The 21,082-nt window shown below is 37.7% G+C and overlaps 1 protein-coding gene and 1 long non-coding RNA gene across 5 annotated transcripts in view; one reads left to right on the top strand and one right to left on the bottom strand.

Annotated features, from left to right (window-relative positions):
- CARPB (Carbonic anhydrase-related protein B) overlaps positions 1-3,056 on the top strand; it is a 39,724-nt gene extending 36,668 nt beyond the window's left edge. For both annotated transcript variants that reach the window (XM_002055534.3, XM_032439637.1), the window contains exons 8-9: positions 1,651-1,828; positions 2,590-3,056. In XM_002055534.3, coding sequence (XP_002055570.1) covers positions 1,651-1,828; positions 2,590-2,612 — 201 coding nt within the window. In that variant the 3' untranslated portion in view covers positions 2,613-3,056. The remainder of the gene's footprint in view (positions 1-1,650; positions 1,829-2,589) is intronic.
- LOC116652003 (uncharacterized) overlaps positions 1-21,082 on the bottom strand; it is a 202,873-nt gene that overhangs the window by 181,491 nt on the left and 300 nt on the right. For 2 of the 3 annotated variants that reach the window (XR_011416489.1, XR_004305007.2), the window contains exon 2: positions 3,840-3,981. This is a non-coding gene — a long non-coding RNA (uncharacterized lncRNA). Of the gene's footprint in view, positions 1-3,839; positions 3,982-19,743; positions 19,984-21,082 lie in introns of those variants that run through there. The other variant, XR_011416494.1, reaches the window with a different exon arrangement.

Raw genomic sequence — 21,082 nt, forward strand, 5'->3', positions numbered from 1 at the left:
TAATACTGTTCATGTACTGTGCGTGTACATGCAAACAAAAATTCCTGCAATTAGCGATAATAACTTTTTTCTTCTTTATTAACTTATGTGTTTTTTAAGCCGATCTCGATAAAATGTTCAACAGTGCATCTTATCGTACTATAGTATACTCTTAAAAAGTCAATTGCATTTATGCTGTGGCCTAAATTGGAGGGCAGTATACATTAGATTATTAATATGATTTATAGCTATCAGGTGATAGCGGGGAGGTGGTGAGAGCTATAAAAAGAAAGATACCTGAAATATGTCTATAAACTATTATAGAGGCTACATGTCAAGTTTAGTGACTCTAGCTTTTGTTATTCTTTGTTCGATCGGTATCTATTTTTTATCGATTTCTCGGAAACTGGGCTAGTTATCGGAAACAAGCTCGTACTGCGCGGGCCCTAGGAAGCCCTATGTTCCAAATTCCAAGTCTCTGACCCGTATAAGTTCTGATATTCTTGCGTTCATACATACGGACGGATAGATCGGTTCGGCTCAACTCGGCTATTGACGCTGATCAAGAATATATACACCTTATGGGCTCAAAGATGCTTTTTTCTACCTGTTACATATATTTGCACACATACATTTTACCCTTTTTACCCATTTTCAATGGATTCAGGGTATGAAAAAGTTAGTTCCTTGTACCTAAGTCTACTTAATAAGTATACCCTTTTAGCAGCTAAATGTCGAATTTCGTGACTCTAGGTCATGAGATTGATGAAAATTATCCCTTGTATAGGGTATTAAATTTTTATCAAAAAATATGTAACTTCTCCGACTCCAAATATATTTAGACTAGATCTATATAAACAGCAGAGCTGATATAGCCAAGTCCTTCTGTCCGACATTCTGTTTTCATGCCAACTTGTCTCCCAGTTTTTAAGCTATCGTCTCGAAACTTTGCATGTGTCCATATGTATATTGCAGGCAGTACACATTGCGGGACCGGTCGGATCGGGCAGGTCTAAATAAGTTTTTGCACAAACAACTTCTTGTTGTTCAGGATATCTTGACCAAACTCATCTGTTATAAGTTGTATAGTTGCCAAAAGAACGATCGGTCGAAGATTAATATCTCTTAGAACCTGGCAAAATATTATGTTTTCAAAGTTATTTTCATGAAACTTAGCATTAACGAACTTCACTCTTTTTACATATCAGCAAGGCAAATATCTACGAGGGTGGTAAACCTTCGATGCTCATTAAATAAGTAAAAAGTTTACTTATTGACTAAAGCCTGAAACTTTGTTTTTGGTAGAAGGGTTAGAGTATTTTCTAGGCGGAAGCCACGGACTAGAACACCATTACTTCTGTTGTACTTTGCATGTATGTATACTCAAAGGTTCCTAAAACACAAGCACAGTTGTGCTTCATTGGTAAACGGAAGCTGAAGCAGCTTACGGTATGTGCCAGAAATAGAATAAGAAAGTCGAGGGTTAATTAGGAAATATAGTTTTGTAAAAGTCTTTTAGTTTTTGAGTGCTACTAAAAACGATTTGAAGTCTCGTGGAAGGGTTGTTTTTTTAGTGTAAGTTGTCTAGACAAAGATGGTTGTGACTTTATTGTTCCATTCAACACAATATTAAATTGCATTACTCTCAAACTCAATTCATTTCTATTTTAGTTGCACGCACTGCGCCGCCTGATGCAGGGCAGTCCTGACCATCCAAAAGCGCCACTGGGAAATAACTATCGTCCTCCACAGCCGCTGCTGCATCGGCCCATCCGCACAAATATTGACTTCAAAACAACGAAAACAAAGGCCGCTTGTCCCACCATGTACCGTGAGGTCTATTATAAGGGTAAGTAAAACACAACTGGAGCTATAAAGAACGCTTTAATTGAGTGTGCTCGGCTACAAACTTCCTTGTACACTTTAGTCAAAGGAATATTTTGGTTATGAGACCACGCCTTAAATTCTTCATTAAAGCCCAATATGAATGCCAAGTTTAAAAAGCCTACGCATTAATGCGCAACACACAACCTCATGTGCGATTAACTGCTTAACTCACGTGGCAACAGCTCTGTTTCTGTAGAACACTCAATGCTTAAAAACCAATGTTAACTGCATAATTCAAAATTCATTCAAATGTGTGTACATACGAAAACTCAACGCTCTAGCTATAAAATCGATTTGAGGGTATCTAAATAGTGGAAAGCATAGCACTTATCATTTTTGAGTTATGTTTAAAAATTCTAGTCTCAAAAGCGATATTTTAATTGAAATTTTGAAAATGTGAAGAGATATTGAAAAATGTGAAACTCGCTTCAAGTGTCCAGCTTTTATACCTTCCAATATCAGCGCGATTATACAGACGGGAGGACGAGCGTGGTTGGACATTGACCAACAATATATACCCCATGGCATCAAAGATTCTTTAATTAAGTTAATTCCATATCTAAACATTAGAAGCTTTACAAAAAGTTTTTTCGATCTTAAGGTGTTTGTATATTTTAAATATAAAAATGTACCTTCATTTTTTAACTTAATTGAATATACATTATTTTATTAAACTGCCTTTAAACTCTATGTTTCGTGTTTATTCCCCTCCTACACGTGCAGCAACCAGTTGGAAACAAAACTAAAAGTCAATGCCATAACGTTCAGTTTAAAGCGTGAGACGTTAGTAACGTGTGGCTTGCAAAAGGAGCTTCCAATAAATATACATATATAATAAAAAAGCGGAAGAGTCAAAGAGGAAAGGACAGGAAAAAAAGGGAGCGAGTAAAGCAAAATAAATTTAAAACTGGCAACGCATAACCAAATGGCAATTAAAAAATATACATATACTACATATATAGATATACATATGAAAAGACCCTATAAAACATAATAAGAGTTAATGGTGATCATTTTTAGATCAACATTAAAAACGCCTGTTGAATGTTTTTTTTTTTTTGTATAATGCATAAGGATATAAAGACATATATAGACATTAATCATAAACGTAATATACTGTAAAATGATATAAGATGCACAGTGAGATTGTCGCAACAACAATAAGATCAAACATATAACTACAAATTAAACGTTAGCATAAAATATATATATATATATATATATATATATATATACATATATATATACATATATATATATATATATATATCTATAACTATTTATACTCTATTATTATATAACTAATTAAAATTGACGACAACAAAAATGATGTCAGCTAGTGGATGTTACTAATATAGTAGACGCATTATGCAAAACCCACCCGTGCTATATACTGTATTTATAAATATATACATACGTAAACTTAGACATACAACTTATATCTTAAACACACAAATGTAGGTAAGAGCCTAAAGAGCTGTGCGAGCAATCGTAACGGCCTTCCCATTTACAATTTATACTTGGCTACCATAATGATTTGAATAATTTAGTCCCAGCATTCTGTTAATTTTTTGGCAACTTCGTTTTTTTAAATAGAGGTGAACTTTGTTCCCTTTACATAAAAATTAGAAGTTCCTTTTTATATCATTGTAACTTAGGTACATAGAATATGTATATCTGTCAATATAACAATCAATACCAAGTTCAAAATAAATAAATTGTGCTTATTATTTGCAAAATCGAATGTGTATTATATAAAGGATTTAATTTGCAACAGCCCTTAAATTGCCCAAACTCGGGCAGATGTATGATCCTGTTCAAAACATACTCGGAAAACGTTTGGTTGGTCTATACTCATTGTGTAATAATTAGAAGGAATGGAAAGGTTACTATGAGGCTTTATTACTGTTTTAGAGTTTGATTGGGTTGGTCTGCAAAAGCAAAATCAAAAACAAGAACTCAAGCCCACTTACCTTGGGAAGCAACAACAAATCACAACAAAACGCATCAAACCCGGTCTTATCGTCTTGATCGAATGCAAGGATGCGAGACAAATGCGTTTGTACATATGTCGGAACCAACTGCCATAGAAACGATTGGCTAAAAGTTAAGTTTCTGCAAGAAAAAAATTGTTGCTTATCAGCGTATGATAAAACCCAATCGAATCAATTATAAAAAAAAAAAACAGTTTCTCTGGTAATGCTGCTTATCTAATCAAGATCCCACTAATTTATTGTAGAGCCATATACTATAATTTGGTCGAAAAATGAGGTTTTGTGTGACAACCGACAATTACGTGCTTAACCCTTATTACGTATCTACAAAGTCGTAAAGGACGTGTCTGCAGGTGTATTATATCCTCGGTGCGCCAAAGATAGCAGTACTTTCTTGTTTATTACAAATATTACTAACCGACAAGTAAGAGTGCTCGAGCTTGGATTGCCCGCTTGGGTATACCGACAAGTAAGAGTGCTCGAGCTTGGATTGCCCGCTTGGGTATACCCTCGACGTGCTTTTACTTCTTTTTTAAACCATTTTATTGGTAAAGGGATATACTAGCATTAATAAAAATAAACGAATAAAAGAGAAGCTAGTTCCTCCTGCCGTTGTCAAAATTACAACTGCACTTAACAGTCCGATCCACTTACCATGGCCGCTAATCTGACAGTTGTACCAAGAATTGATTTTAATCACTATTCATTCATGAAATAGAGTCATCAAATCGACAAAAAAAAAAGTGGTTGACAAATTTTCTGTGCACAGCTTGGCTGCGGTTAATTTTAGATACATGTATGTTTGTGTTAAATTCCTCAACGACACATTGATGCTTGTTTGCATGCGAGATACCTCTCTCACTCGCTCTAGGTCAATGCACTTTTGTGCCTCTAATTATTACAGCATAGCTTTCGAATATAAAACAATTCCGAGATCTATATAGATGCACATGTATGAATTGTATGGATATGATTACAAGGTGATCAATGCGTCTCAAACCAAAGATTTTCCCTTAACGCGGAGAGTCTCGGCGTCGATCTCTAAATCTAATATATAAGATCTAATCTAATCTAAAAGAGGTGGAGACCAAAATTGTGAACGTAGGTAATTCTAACGTCCGTAATACGCGATCATCATCATCACATCTGGACATCGATAAGCTGACCCAAAGTAACTACGGAAAAAATTGCAGTTTTCTTAATCTCTAACAGTTTCGGCTATGCGTTGAACAACAATCAGTCAGTCACCTTTTTCCCTTGTTCTCTTAAATTCCTCATAGAATCTAGTCCTATTCATCATCCTCTTGAAACAACAGGCTTTCTGAGGGATCAAATTTGACAACCATTGCTAATTCCAGAGCAGCGAATATTTTGCGGGTAAACACGTTTTTTATTTTGATTAAAAAGGGAATTAACAAAAGAAGGAGGTTAGTTAATATTGTCGTCGACTGAATTATTCGACTGTAGTCCTCTGTCGCTTTTATTAACATATTTAATAAGCAGCACAGGCGTATAATTCTTTCGATGCATCCTCAGCTTTTCATTTCAACAAATATGGAACATATATAGGCATATTTCGAAGACTATAAGAACAAGAGACACAAAAGTTGGTATGAAGATTCTCGAATAGTAAACACAGTTTGAAAATTCATCACCTCTTCGTTTTATAAAGATTGAACTATAAACAGTTATTCAATATCGCATTTATCATAGAGTTGGGCGGAAGTTGTCAGAATATTTTTTGTATGTATGGAATGTTTGTTAGAACTGCTCAGCGTCGTTCGGGTACAGGGTATAGCCTTCTGGGAGCTCTAGACTGCAGCACTCTTATTTGTCAGATAATATTTGATAAAATAATACAATGCAATCTGCAACATTTGCAGGAAAATGCTGCAGATGCGTGTATTCCAGATTTTAAATTATTTTGACCACAGCAGCAGCAGTTGCTGTAACTCCTCCTCCAGTTTGTCATTGAACTGATACACTTCGTGTCTGCACTGCGGCGTCCTGTGCATCCTGGCTTCTCGATTATCAAACATAAAATGCAACATAAAACCACAAAATCTGTTGTGGTTATTTTAAATCACGTTTAAATAGTATAGTAGATATAGAGATGAGCGCGTGTTGCATTTTGCCAACGAGACATTCAACTTTTATTTTTTGTTAATATTAAATATATTGCAAATCTGTCATATGACATCCAGAGGTTTTCAGTGTTGACAACTGTTCTTTTCTGATTTTTATATCATGAACCAAATAAAAATGTGAAAAGAGCGCATAATGTTGTTATGCAAATGTATGCAACAGGCAGATAGAAACATATCCCAGAAATTATATGTCTCGTGGAACTGCACAACGAATTGAATCGATATATCCATGTCCTTAGGTATGAATACGACGATATCCGAAATTATAAGAGTTATAAATATGTATTCACGTGTCTTATACGAAAAAACTGTTTTTTTTTAGATTTTCAGCATTTGTTTCACTTTTATATAGTTACTTTTTTAATGGAGTCTAGTCTATATTTCTCAAGTATTTCACAGTGTTAAAAAAGCACAATCAAAATTTAATGCTGTCACACGTCCACAGCAAAGTGGTAATTAATCTGGGTACGTGTCACGCAAAAAATAACGAAATCCGTCCAACTCTAGCATAAAATATAAACTTTTATGGCCAAAAGGGAAATTATTGTGAATAAGAGTCGCTTGGGGATATGCTATGAAAAATAGCCCCAAAACCAAAGCAGCTTTTTTATTCGGGTTAGGAGAAATGGGTGAGTGTTGCCATATCACATAATAATTTGTATAAATATTTGCATTCATTTACCAAGCCACAATTTTGATGCCAGGTCCAAAACGTAAACAAGAGTATATTGGTCTAGTGCTAGCTACAGACTTGAAACGAAAAGCCTTAAATATAGATTTACTTGTATATATCCGCGTGAGATAAATAAATTTTTAAATATTTGTGTATAAAGTGCTGGCAAATCGGATAGATCTACAGTGTAAACACAGCTATTTTCGGCACTATTGAAGCAAGAACTTGAACTTGAACTTGAAAACTCAGCGAAAATCATTGGACTGTAGACGAGTATTATGCAGTTGGTATGACCTGAGTGCAACAACCATTCTTGTTCATGCATGTTACGAGTTTGCCAATGCTTTTTAGCCGACAGAGTTTCACCGCAGCAAGGGATTTGCCAATTATGACTGAAATTAATAAATTATTTTTACCTTGTACCCATTGAAAATGGCTAAAAAAAATACATGTATACGTGTTGGGCAAATGATGGTACAGGTAAGGAGGCATGTCCAACCCTATTAAGTTCGTATATTCTTGATGAGCACGAAAACGCTTTATGCTAACGATCGACGCTTTGTGTTTTTACTGAATTCTCTATATGATACAATTGCTTAGTTTTACAGGAAAATTGTTTCTAGTTTTAAGTTTGCACTGAGTCCAACATACAAAAGATCAAGTCTTAGTCAATGGCGTGCTTTGTTTTTTAAATTATAAATTGTTCATGAACTCTTAAATTCGAAGAATAAGTTAGTCATTCATATACCATAGACATTTTTCTTATTGTATATAACGTATGTGTCTATGTGTGAGACAGGCAAAAAAAAGAATTTCAATATCGATTCTTATCGATTACAGGAAGTCCTTAGCTCCTATAGGTTCTGATATCCTTGAGTTCATACATACGGACAGATGGACGGACTGACAGATGGACATCGCTAGATCGACTCTGTTATTGATGCTAATCAAGAATATATATACTTTATGGGCGGAGATACTTCCTTCTGACTGTTACATTAGCACAAACACATTATACGCATTTACCCATTTTTAATGGGTTCAGAGTATAAAAATATTTTGCTTTTTCCTACAGCTCTTTTACTGTTGAACGACATTGTCATACTGAATTGTCGTGGACAAAAAACAAAAGTACGACAAGGAAGCTGACTCGCTTTTTTAGTGTTTCTTACTCCTTTCCTTCCCTATCATTTTTTTTTAGACTTGTACACTGCGTTTTTATATGAAAAAACAAGTACATAAAGAATAGTCAAGCTACCATATGTTTACTTTTTCAAGGAGTTATTCACAATTTAATCCTTATAAAATCACAATTGCATGCTATTTCGCATGATAAAATATTTACCCGAAAATGCCTTCTTTGTAAAATAAATGATAAAAAAATCTACATCAAACTATGCATTTAAGAGTTGTTATTCAATAAAGTACATGTTCATATGGTGGTAATATGGTGATTTCGATATACTCTTTAAAATTATATATTTATATTTGAGTAACTTTAATATTGTTACAGTTTATGTTGTTGTGTATTTACAACAGTGCTGTTCTTCACCAAAGCCAACCTTCTTAACGTCAAAAATTGCAACCTGGCTCAGACTTTTATTATCAGTGCACTCAAATCCTTTACACATTTGTCTTTGTCCCTCTCCCTTCTGCTGGCCTTACTGAATCACTCTGTACACAATAGATTTACTAATCAAATTATGTAAATTAATTTAAATTGAGCGTATTTTGTGTAGTTAATAAATTGTGTGGCTTAAACATCAATGCCTTGGTGGTGTATGGGCATGACACGTCTAAAGCGAATGGTGTCGCGGTCAGCATGTAAATCATATTACAATAAAATGCAAAGCACAGCAGCAACATCATTAATTTTTAATGACAATTTTGCGACAATAAATCACATGACTAATACAAATGCGCGGTGCACTAAACAGAGGCAAGCAGGTGGCCGTGTGAAGGGCTGTGAGTGGGTCAAGTTTATGGCTCATGCAAAACATTGCCACGCATGAAATTAGTAAACTTAAACAATAATATGGGTGTGCAAACGTGTAATTTTGTCTGCGTGGGTGCACTGCATAAACAAATAAACAGATTGACTCTCCTGGCATTGAGTGATGGTATATGTATATGTATGCGAGTCCTTCAGTTTCCGTGGTGCTAACTCTGTTGCCTGCCGCTTGCAGTTTGCTGCTTGCTGGTTGCTGGTTGCTGGTTGCTGGTTGCAGGTTGCTGGTTGCGATGTGCGCGTGCATGTATGAATTTAATTAATCTTACTACCGTCAGTTGCACACAATTGCAATTAACTTGCAACACTCGCATAATTACAGGCGACCTCATGTTTTGCTACTTATCAGCATCAACATTGACCAACGACGGCAGCAAAAAGGACAACATGCGACAAGCTCCCCACAGACAGCATGCAGAATGAGTCACGATGTGCATGTGTTTCTCGATAGCGGAGTGTGTATGTGTGTATCTGTGTGTGTGTGTGTGTGTGTGTGTGTGTGTGTGTGTGTGTGTGTCAGTTGTGGCTGGCTCATTGGTCATTTGGTTGCTACTCTGTTGGTGTTAGTGGTTGACGGTCGTCCTCGTCAAATTTGTTGTTGTTGTTGTTGTTGTTGCACATTGGCGAATGACTGATTGCAAATGTTGTTGTTATTGGAGCTGCAAGTGGACAGCAGCGCAGGTTGATATGATCGTTGTTTTCGTAAGCTGTACTACAGAAAACAAGTGAGAGTACTTGAGTAGAGGGCGCTGAACTAGAAGAGACTCTGTTCAGATCTCCAAACTGTATGCATTCAAATTTCCTTTTATGCATACAAACACACAAACATTTATGTCGAAACGTGCCTACTTATTGCAATCTGATCCTTCAGGAAAATAGAGAGTTTAATTGCGGCGTCCTCGCGATTACGCACAGCGATAGCTTTTAATCAATTTAAAAAATACTATACTTGTGAATCTAAATTAATATTTTAAAAATACATACATGTCTTCAAATTTCGTTTGTCCACATGTGTACTGATTAAAATATAGGCATGTACATCGACTCGGCTCCTAATACTGACTAATTAAATATTTGTGTTACCCGACTGCCGCATAGCTCAAACCCTTGATTCCTAGTCAAGTCAACAGGCCCACAGGGTCTTGTTGTCAATCTGTCATAAGATAAAAATGTATATGTTAGCATTCCATCAACTGTTTTTTGAAGAAGGATTAACCTCAATTCGTGAATAAAAAGGTAGTGTTCACAAACGTACGTTTTCATCGCTTTTAAAAATGTTTTCAGTTGACAACGTATGTAATAAAAACTTTACATGCTTCCGGTGTACAAAACATTCCGGAGAAGGGTATTACAAAGTTCTTCAATCAAGTTGGCTTAATGCATTAAATTTTGCGCAACACAAAGCTCCACCTTGTGGTTGCGCCACCTGCCGCTGCCAAAGCATCTCCTGCATTCGCTGCTGGCGTTTCAGCGGTTAGCGTTGCTTTTGCACATTATTATTTTGTAACGCGGTTCGGCTGCCGCTGTGTTTAAATTTCACACATTGCCGCCAATGCAGTGGCAGTCATTATCAGCTCGCGTGTTTTTGACATGCATTTGACACAAGCAGTAACTGGACGAGGCTGGAACTGTCGCATTCACAGACGCACTATGTGTGAAATTGTTGTATTTGCACTTGATTGTCAAGTCAAATATTTGCTGGAAATTGCACATGTTTGAGGCCTAGGAGTGGGGCCAAACAGCCCCAAAACAATCCGCAATCCGGCGCTCTGGATGCTGATTACCAGTGGCTCATTTAGCTTTCATTTCATAAATACTCGTAATGAAACGATGCTGGGGAATTTGTCAGTAGGGAATACGCTTTAATTGTTTAACGAGAGCAATCACCTGTTTTGTCAATATTTAATATAAGTTGGATTACAATGAATGAATTATATCAATACATATTGCGTACTTAATGATTATGGTGTGTTATTGCAAATACCTGATCAATAGGAAATATTGTCACTAAATGAATATGAACTCTGCCAAAAACGAAACCTGTTAGCATTCGAAAGTCATTGCCAATTTTCATGCTTGCACGTTGTTCACATTTTTTCTTGCATTTATTTGTATACCCTGAACCCATTAAAAATGTTGCAAGATTAATTGGGCATAAGAAATAAAGCATATTTGTCTTATTTTAGTTCATTTTGGACGCGCAAATTTTGATAAACTTCTAGTTTTATGGCTTTCGAACAACCTCTGCTAAGGTGTTATTATGAAGAAAATTTTCGCTTTTTCGTGCTGTTCAAAGAAGATGCCAAGAAGTCAACGGTAATGGCTTTTTCCGGCATTTTTAATCGAAACCTTGCCTCCAAGCATTCAATATTGAAGCCTCGTTTTTGAACGCATCTTTTGGCCTTTTTTTGTAGCTAGAGTCACCAAATTTGACATGTTGCTTCTATAGTAATATATACGGCAAAAGTATCTTTAAATTCACAGCTATCGCCGAGTCGATTCCGGTACTGGAAAGTAACTTTTCTTTTTAAGCTGCATTTGGTGTTCATGGGAGAGAGTACAGGGTATCCCCTGGTCGAGCACTCCCGACAAGGGAAGTGTTTTGCTCTGGACCTTGCGGTAACGTATAAGGATGTTAATATAATAAGTTAATAAAATTGATTTTCTTGTTAGCTACCTAGCCAACTATTTTGATTTGTTTTTATATCTATTTGTTTTTTGGTGATAAAAATCTATTTAATTTCCCATTTCAATTAACTTTCGCTTGCTGCTAGTGTCTTTTTCCTGTTTCCTAATAAACAGCTACCACCAGCCGAAAACAAATATAAAAAGCCTGCTGCCTTAACGAAATTAATGCCGGATATCCTGCTGCCTCCTGGCAGCATCCAGCCCGCAAATCGCGACGTTTTTAATAGGGAGACGACAATGCGACAAGCAAAATGGGAAAGGTGAAAAACATTTGCTAAGCAAAGGTCTCATGCCAGGTCCTTGGGGAAGAAGAAGGCTCTAACAGATTTGGTAGCATTTGGTATTTGGTGAGACTGTTGCTTACGCTGGAAAATGTTCTGGAAAATGTTGTTTGCCGCCTCTTGGCCAATATGTTGTTTTAGTTTCATTCCACATCACAATCAGATACGTACAGTGCACCACGAGTGCGTCAGCTGATTTAAATGGGACGTATTTGGTGATATTTTAGATTATTGCATACTCGCCGTTTGTTGAACCAACATTTGCTTTTCATCGAAACTTTTTCCCCAAAGTAGTCGGATTACATATTGCCAGCGAAAGGCTGAAGCATTAGTATAAAGAAGAACAGTGTAGTGTGCATTGTAAATGGTTATAAAAAATATTATTCAGTCAATTAAAAGAAAAAATGAAATATAAAACCACTCGTAGACCGATTATTGCCGCATTGCCACAAAAGAGAACGACCGACTAGGATGCCTTTTGAACCTTCTTCAACCAGACAAGCCTGATTTGCGAGTGCCATAAAATGCTATATAAAACCTTAACCCATTTCCAATGATTTCAGAGTATATTTAAGAAAGGAACATATTATGTTGTTTGTTAAACAAAAATACGTATTAATGTGCCCCCGATGTAAGAGATTTGCTCAAAAAATAGGACAGATATCCATTTTTAACGATTGTCCGGAAAAGGGGTAAGTTATCGATTTTCGGAATCTCGGACACTGGCTGTACCTTTAAGTCCTGTGTATTCCTACAGTTCTCCTCGCTGCTGGTCATTTTAGACATTTTGTTTGCCAACGTGATTTGTCTGATTACTCGTAACACTCGACTGCGTATTTAAGCATGTCGCTCGCAGAAGACTGTATGCTCTACGGCGTTTCATCCAGTGTAGCTATATACACAACTAGCTGCTCTGCTTTTGAATATAATTCAGGAAGAAGCTTAGGTATTCATGACCTCTTAGTAATTATGTTAGGTAGTACATAAATACCCTAGCTCCTTCCTGAGTTCTATGATCAAACGCTTCAAATTTAATCATTAATAGCTCAAGCATTTTTGAAACGAAACCTTTTTACTATCTAATAGTACGCCTCCCTTCGAAAAGGAAGAAATGTGACCGAAAATTGAAAAAGTAACCCTACGCACATGTACACTTAAAAAATGTTTAGATATTATTGTAAGAGCATTAGATACAATTTATAAATTTTATTGCTGAATTTGTAAGTAAAATATTCTCACATGATATAGCCGACTCTATGCCGATTTGAGTCCTGCTCTCTTGGATGCAAACTCTTCAATGCTATCAAGGTTGACAACATATTATGAAATTAAAATCCAAATTCATATTTCATATTCATTCATAAATAAATGCCTGGTGGTTAAAGCCTGCAACGGCCGATAAAACACATCTTATAAGGAACTTCGTTTCTATGAATTCGACAAATATCCTTATCAAATTCTTGTTTTGAACATATCTTCGGGCTTATAAAAGCTCGGTATAAGAGTCGCGTTTAGTTTACAGAGATCCAGAATATGAACCCTTTTACATATTTCCCCCCGTACCACAAAAATTCAAAAAATCGCATTCCTATAATATAGAGTATAGCCTCGGGCTTTGGTATTCGCACAGACAAGGATGCCATATTACAGCCCTCTAAATTTCATAAAGTACAATGAAACACCAATGTTAATTACGAAAGCATTTCGCATCGTGTGTGTGGCTAAGGAAAAGAACAGCGCACTTTCTGCGTAAGCGGCGCAACAAGCGCCATGCGTGCATGTGTATGTATGTGTATGAGTAATATTGTGTATACGCATGTAAAAGGAAGCTAGAATTTTTGCGACGGCAGCTCGGCGCGGGGTTTAGGAAATCCTATAGTCGGGCTTCCCCGACAAGCGCCCTTTTAGTTGTTTTCAATTTAATTACTTATTAATTATTAATATTTTTTCTATTCTATGGAGCTGCTAACACTTTCACCTGTCCTCTCATACATACCTCATACTCTCCCCATGAGATGGGACCATTCACTTGACCATTCACATGACCCGCATAGATTTCTATTTAACAGCATTTGGTTTTACTTATAAAACAATGTTGATTGATACCATTTCAACCGACATTGTGTCGTCCATTAATGGAATTAAACCTAAAATACTAAATTATTTGCAACATTCGTTTGTAACTTATACCGTTTTCAATTGATAAAAATCTATATCGAAATCTGTTTTTTTTTTGTTGAACATATCTCTACGGTCTCAAAAACTAGAGCTACCAACTTTGACATTCTCGAAAAGTTTATGCAGAAAAAGTATATGTCTTTGGTTAGGCTTGTGCACCTGGATAAGATGGTTTTGGTGCAAGACCAAGGTTCAGGGTATTTACTAGTCGAGCACTCCCGACTAGAGCTTTCTTAATTGTAGGCATAAATTCGATGAAGTCTTCTCTTATACGTTACACATGCATTACAAAATTATGATACTGCTTCCATTGACAGTATCATAAGTTTGAGGTGAGACGATATTGCACTCTCGTCGTCCAGGTGGTACTGAAATGTCTCTCTCGTATCGCCTGGACAACCAAACCGGGATTACAGATTGGAGCCTGACCTACCGGTCACACGTAGGCCGGATGTTAACGGCAACAGTTGCAGGATGCGGCTAGGCAACGGCACAAAAGAGGAAATTAAAATATGCAGACACAAAACCGCGTTTAGAATTTTGGCGCAATTTTTAGTTACGGCTTTGCATAAATTTCCGAGTGCCAAGAAGGCAACAATATTCCCAGCCTACACAGCTGGCCAGCATCACAGCGTGGCTATGTATCATCAAAATATGCAAATCTCGGTCATGTGACCTCTTTCTACCCGATCTGTGCTTTGTGCTCATATACACGGGTCAGCGTTGTGGCACATGCTACGAAATTAGCAGCAGTAAATAACGCTGTCAGTCGCCCGTGGGCCCTATACAGACGTAGCACTGGGGACACGAGCTGTAGGAAGGGCAAAAGAGCCGGTTCAAAGTTCTTGCCTCTGGTCGCTGGTCGTTCAAATCTATACTTATGTCCAGGAGTCAGCTCCCAAAACACCCCCATTCTAGCTGCTGCGTGACCATGTAACGCCAAGGGCAGCTGCAACAGCAGCAGCCAGCAGATCGTTGTGGTACATGTGCCAAAACGATTTATGCAATGGAAGATAGAAATCGATTGAACTCTAGCCATAAAACTCATAAAAACTCTTCCGCACTTTAGACAGAAGCTGCGTTGTTTCTGCCCTCCGGTTTGTAGCACTTTGTATTTAATTATACACTAAAGGGCTTCATATATATTAAAGTGGGCAATTGCCTCGTACTACGCATAACACTTTTTACAATAGATTTGTTTTAAATTATCTGAATATAACGCAAATTATATGCAAAAAGTGCGCGTAGAGTTATCAAACCAAAGCAAATTAATTTCGATTTATGTAATTTATATAAGAATTAAAAAAATATATATATATTGTGTCTCTGTACTTTATATTCTCGTTGCTGCGGCTATAACTGCCTGTTGGCTGACGGACTACTCAATGGACAGCTGTTTTGCCGCTATATCTCGTCGATGATGGGTGTTCGGAAAAGGGAACCGTAAGGCTAGATGTTTGTTTAGAAAGAAAGGCGCCAAACCAAGCTTAAAGAAGGCTAGGGAGTAGTAATAGCTATAAGATGATAAAATGTTAAATTTGGCGGAGCTGGTTCTTAAACCCCAAGAGATTTGCTTAAAAACAGGATTTCGATATAGATTTTTATAGACTGATTGACAACGGGGCGAGTTGTTGATTATCTGGTCGGAGATGCATAAGGACAAAAACATTAGACCCGTTCAGTGACAGGTTCTGGGTATAAAAAAAAAATAAACAAAAAAAAACGGAATTACTTTCGACGATATCATATATATCTTATATGAGGGTATGTGAAGAAATTTAAGGGAGGATTTTAATTTTCATTGATATCTATTTGCTGACAAATATCGCTGGCTTTGAATTAACAATTTCTGCTTTACGATTTTCACTTCATTTTCGTTCACATTTCTTAATTTTGGTTTGCGAGTCGATCTTCTCTTTACAACATCCAAAACACTACTGCCTCACATGGCGACGGAATTGCGGTCTAAGATCGACAGGGCTCTCTGGACTCGCTCATGCAATCTGCTTGACCACTTGACTCAGAGGTCTCCAAGAGAACATAATTGAGCTGCCACGCTTTGTACGTCAGCCAATGCTGCCAATACTCCTCCTCCGGCTCCACCCATGTGGGCTGATCCTGGCGGAATCAAAGTGTACTCCAGTTCCGGGTACTGTTGGTCGACAGCGAGCAGATCCGGCAAGATACATCTCAAGGACGGACCTGTAGTTGTGTTGCTCTTCATTTTCGAGGCGGCCAAGCTGCAATGTACAGGATCATCAAGTTCAGCCTGCAAAAATCCAACTGCAGCGAATGTATGCATCTGTACGGATGGGTTCAGTTCACCCACTTAATATAGCATAGAATGCGAACGGAATGCTCAACTCAGAAATTGGATTTTGCCAGTGTTGCAAATCGGCTTTGACTTCATTGGTGAGGTGGTCATCCTATCCGATGTAGGATCTCCATTTAGAAGGACGCTCTTGTCGCGTATATTAAATAATCCCAGCTGCCCGAGCGGGTTAAAAATATACATGGGCAGACTTAGCACGCTCCGTTTAGTTTAGCGCATCCTTAGATGCTTTCCGACTTCACCACAAAAGTCAACAGATCTTGTCCAAATAGCAACTACAGTCTGACCTTCTAATTCGCTACATTCTGAGCGCTGATACGCTTGTGCAAATTCTCAAAGTTGTATTCTTGTGCCTGCTACTAATTTGATGGCATGAATCCACTTTACAGTCTCAGTCCGACTGCAGCCAGTTGTTTACATCGCCTTTTCGGCATCTGGATGCTTCGCTCCAAACCGCTTGGCATTGCGATTCTTGGAGTAATTTGTCAGGATCCAAATGTCATGACTTGCAAAACGTACATTTCGGTAGCGTGGCGAATATACATTACGCCAAAGAAACTTCTGCCCCGCTTGGCCTTCTTGACACACCTTGACCTAATAAAACATTTACCATATATCGCCGGATACGGCGATAAGCCGCTCTCCGAACCATATCAGCACCCCTTTTAAGGACACTAGTGTGTCTGGACCTTTCAGAAAACAATCGGATTGGCGATAATAAAGATAGGAAGAGTCCATGATGTTGTATGAGTACTAACGCAGCCTACAGGTATATCCCTGCTGCTAGTAGTCAAGCATCGTGTTTAACATGAACTCTTTCTCTTGTGTTAAAAGTCGTCAACAAGAAAACTCATTAACTCACGACAAACTTGAAAGTTATATTCATTGACATCATGTTTTCTCATTTTCACTCGCGCTCTCATTGTTGGTCGTAAATTCCAATTACGTTTATTTTTTTCGAATTAATTATAAATAAACAAATATAATAAAGCTTATGTGAAGGACAACTAAGAAACCTACATTATTTCCGTAATCTTAATGTTCAGTTAAAATTATACTTATTTCATGCCATATGTAGCCGGCTTCTCCAGCTAGTTTACGTCGCACCCTGCCCTATACCTTTCCTTTTCCGTTTTTTGTTGTTTATTTTAAGTACTTTAGCTTAACGCTTTTTTTACCACACTTCCTACTGCACACTGGGAAAAGTTGTGGCGCAGCCATTTATATTTCATTTTTTGATTTATGGCGCTAAAATATTAGTTTTGGTTTTTTCATATAGACCCCCACCGTCAACCGCCCTATGTCGCTTTCTCTCTATCGCTATCTCTTTTTTTTTTTCTTTTTTCTGTATCATCAGTGGTGCTTGGAGGGTTAGGTGTCCGTGATATGCAATGCGCAGCATACTATGAAAGGAAGCCATGTTTCTCCAGGTGCACCTTTGGCTTCGACAGGTGCAGGCTTGGCCACGTCTCAGTTGCATAGCTCATGTATCTAGAAAGCGTTTAGAGGAGACCAGAACAAAAATGGCTAGGCAAATGACAGCCTAGTAGCAGTGCTCAGCATTTGGGGTACGGAATGAGACTCGCAAGCCCGAGCACTAGCTCCAGCTGGCGTATAGATTGTCTTACAATTGAACAAATCGTGTGCGCTGTGATAATAAATTGTCACGCGTACCTATTTGCAGGTATGGCAAATTGGCATTTATGCAGTAGCCAATTCCCCGTTGCCATGAATCTAATGCGCCGCAAAGTATGCATAGCCAAGCAAAGACTTCTTCGGTGCTAGTTGTTGTTGGCTCAAGTGTCTGTTATACAATTTGATTACGGTGTGGTTCTCAAAGACTCTAAGCTCGAAGCCAAGAGTACTTCGTTATTTCATATCCACACCCAACACCCAACGACCCGAGCAAAAACAGCTCTTTTTAGCGCAACAAGAGGCGTGCCTGTCTCAGTTGCATGTTAATTGTCCCTAAAACACATTGAAAGCGAGTAATAGGGTATATTGATATTAAACTGACGCTTGTTCGACCCCATTGAGTATACATAGCCCCCGAGTTAGCCTATAAATATGTTAATCTCAGAGACTATACGAGCTCTAGACTAGACTTTTTTACTTCATTCATCCCGTTTCCATAGATATCGTCATCATATATTTCGACCACATGAGATAGTTTAGAAGTGCTTAAAATACCCGATTTCGCTTTTTGGAACCCTCCCCTCTTTACATTAAAATGTTAAAAATACATTATTGGGTTCTCTTGTGGTATACATTTTTCTATTTACATATATTTCAATTCTATATTAATACCCTGAAAGGACCGGGCAATAAACACCGATCTCAACACCGAAAACACTTTCCATAGCATTAAGTCTAAGGAAAGAAGAAGCGTACTTGTGGTATCTGAATATATACAATGAAGTGAGAACTATAGTAACGGCTAGTTGGGCGTTGGGCTTAGGGTATCTCCTAGTAGAGCACTTCCGACTTATGGACCCTTACTTGTTTTACTGTGTTTTTCGACATACTTAGCATTTGACACAAGAACAAAAGTTCTTTTTTTTAAGTTGCCGGCTAAATACACTTGCAGAAGATGGAAGTCCGATCAAAGACACATGATGTCGTATGGCAGCTGAGTCATACTAAATAACAGGAGCGTACAACCATTTCTATTTTGTAGGTTTGCTTAAGAGATCCCAGAAAGCAAACAAGTTATTCAGTTTTCAAGAGACTATTCATATGATCAGATTGATTGTTTAGTTCTTAAATGAGCGACCTGGCCAATTGTATTTATTAAGAACGTATATACTTGAAGGGGCAGAGAAGTCCCTTGGAAGGATATAAAATAATAATAAACTGTTAGCGGAATAAGCTAACACGCAAGTGTCAGCGTAGCAGTGATCAGCGGAGAGGTCACGTCAAGGATGCAGCCAGCTCATTTTGTCACACCTTAAAACACAATGCCAACAACAATAAAAGCTCACATATGACAAAGTCGATGAGCAGGCAATGTAAAACAAAGCCAACCAAAAGTAATCGTCGTCGTCACCTTTGTCACCCCGTGTTCCACCGTGCTCCAACAACCCCCAAAATCCCCTCAAGCGATTCCCATTTCCATCCCCAACTGTTTTGTGCGTGCGTGTCAATCGATTGGTCTGTTTATTTGCCAAAAGTATCAGCCAACACCATCAACTTCACTGTGAAAGTCGCGCGTCAAGCGCGAGTGTCGTCAACTGTGCAGATAATCGATGTGTGTGACAATTAGAGTCTAAAACCTGGCTACTGGGGGCCCAGCTAATGGCGCAAGTGGCAATCAAAGGAATTGAAAAGAGGAGCAGTTACCAAATGCTAGTTGAGCGTTCCGATTATAATCTCAACACTCTGATAAAGTTAGCCACCAATTGCTGCTATCTGAAGGAAAAACAGAAACGAAACTAGTATTGCAAGTCTAACATAAACCAAATTTAAGTTAGATGCAGAAAGATGCCGTAAAGCACTCTAATTAATTAATAATTTATAAGTAATAACGTGCAATAATAACGTGTTAGCAAAACAATTTAAAAACTTGACTTCACTCACATGTATCACATGAAGGGAGGTCAATACAAACAGCCGAGTCGATTTGTCCATTTCCATCTGTCTCTTTTTTATGCAAATTAGTCATTCCAATTTTAGGTTTGATGAAAAACTCAATGTTTCTTTGTGATATTTGTAGCACATCATACGTATATTAGTTATAATATGACTCCCACTTATTTTGTGAATAAAGTTATCTCGATTAACCTCGGCAAGAATTCATTGTTTGTAGAAGAAGGTGCAGGGCAAGCACAAGTCAAAGTTACTCTCGAGCTGCTTAGCCACACTGTTGAGTATTAATATGTTATTTATCACCGAATCTTGTCACAATTTTGCCCTGTAAGACCACCGCCATGCCAAATATGGATCACATTCTCACATAACTAGGAATTATCAAAATTCGGCTGTGCAAAATAATCAGCCTGATTCAACGTGCAAGCTGTTTTACAGCACGACATTTTAACATCTTGGGTCTAAATTAAGAGAATAGAAATAAAGTCGCGACAGCGCAGAGCGAACAACGAACGGTAAACGGTGCACAAAAATGGAGCAAAAAACAGGAATTTGTGAGAGCGCAATGCACAAGAAGATAATGCAACAGCGAGCATACAGACAAACAGGTGTATGCACAGGGGAGCGCTAAAACACAAAAGATAATCAAAACAAACACGGGACTGACGCCGCGGTCGATAAATGCAATAATTAACAAACTTACCCAGCACAACAGATAGCACTTTGCACAAATTATAATTTTATAATAAATAAATAAATTATAATAGCTTTTCGAATAAAGCACAGAAAGAGAGGCAAATTTCAGAAGAAATGGAAGTTTAGAAGCGCAAAACAAAATACATAAATATGTCAGAGCACGAAAAACATGTCAATCACTCTAAAATTGTGAACTCTGCTTATGCTGTGTCTACATCTGTGCCGCTCTTTAGGTTTCGTCTATTCCATAATCTTTGGCAATACGACCTTGAGCAATGACAATAGTTTTGTGCATATTGATGTAACAGACAGAGGAAGCACCTCTGACCCCAAAAAGTGTATACATATGTATATTTTTGATCGGCATCAATAACCTTCCGTCCCTCCGGCTGCCAATATGTATGATCGGGTCAATCTCAGAACCTATTAGAGCTAAAAACTTGTTACTTGGGCTGTCTCGTGGAAGTCTCGATATACAGCAATACAGAGATTCAGGATTTCAAAAAGGGCCCTAAGTTTTCCCAGCTTGTTCAAAATTTATTTTCATGTTCCACAGCGGAAAGCGATAAAGAACGTGGGGACGTGGAAGTCAAGAGAAAGAGGAATCAGACTTAGAGATCAAGTAAAGATTAAA

Source organism: Drosophila virilis, chromosome X, assembly GCF_030788295.1.
Source record: "Drosophila virilis strain 15010-1051.87 chromosome X, Dvir_AGI_RSII-ME, whole genome shotgun sequence".
Taxonomy (NCBI): Eukaryota; Metazoa; Arthropoda; class Insecta; order Diptera; family Drosophilidae; genus Drosophila; species Drosophila virilis.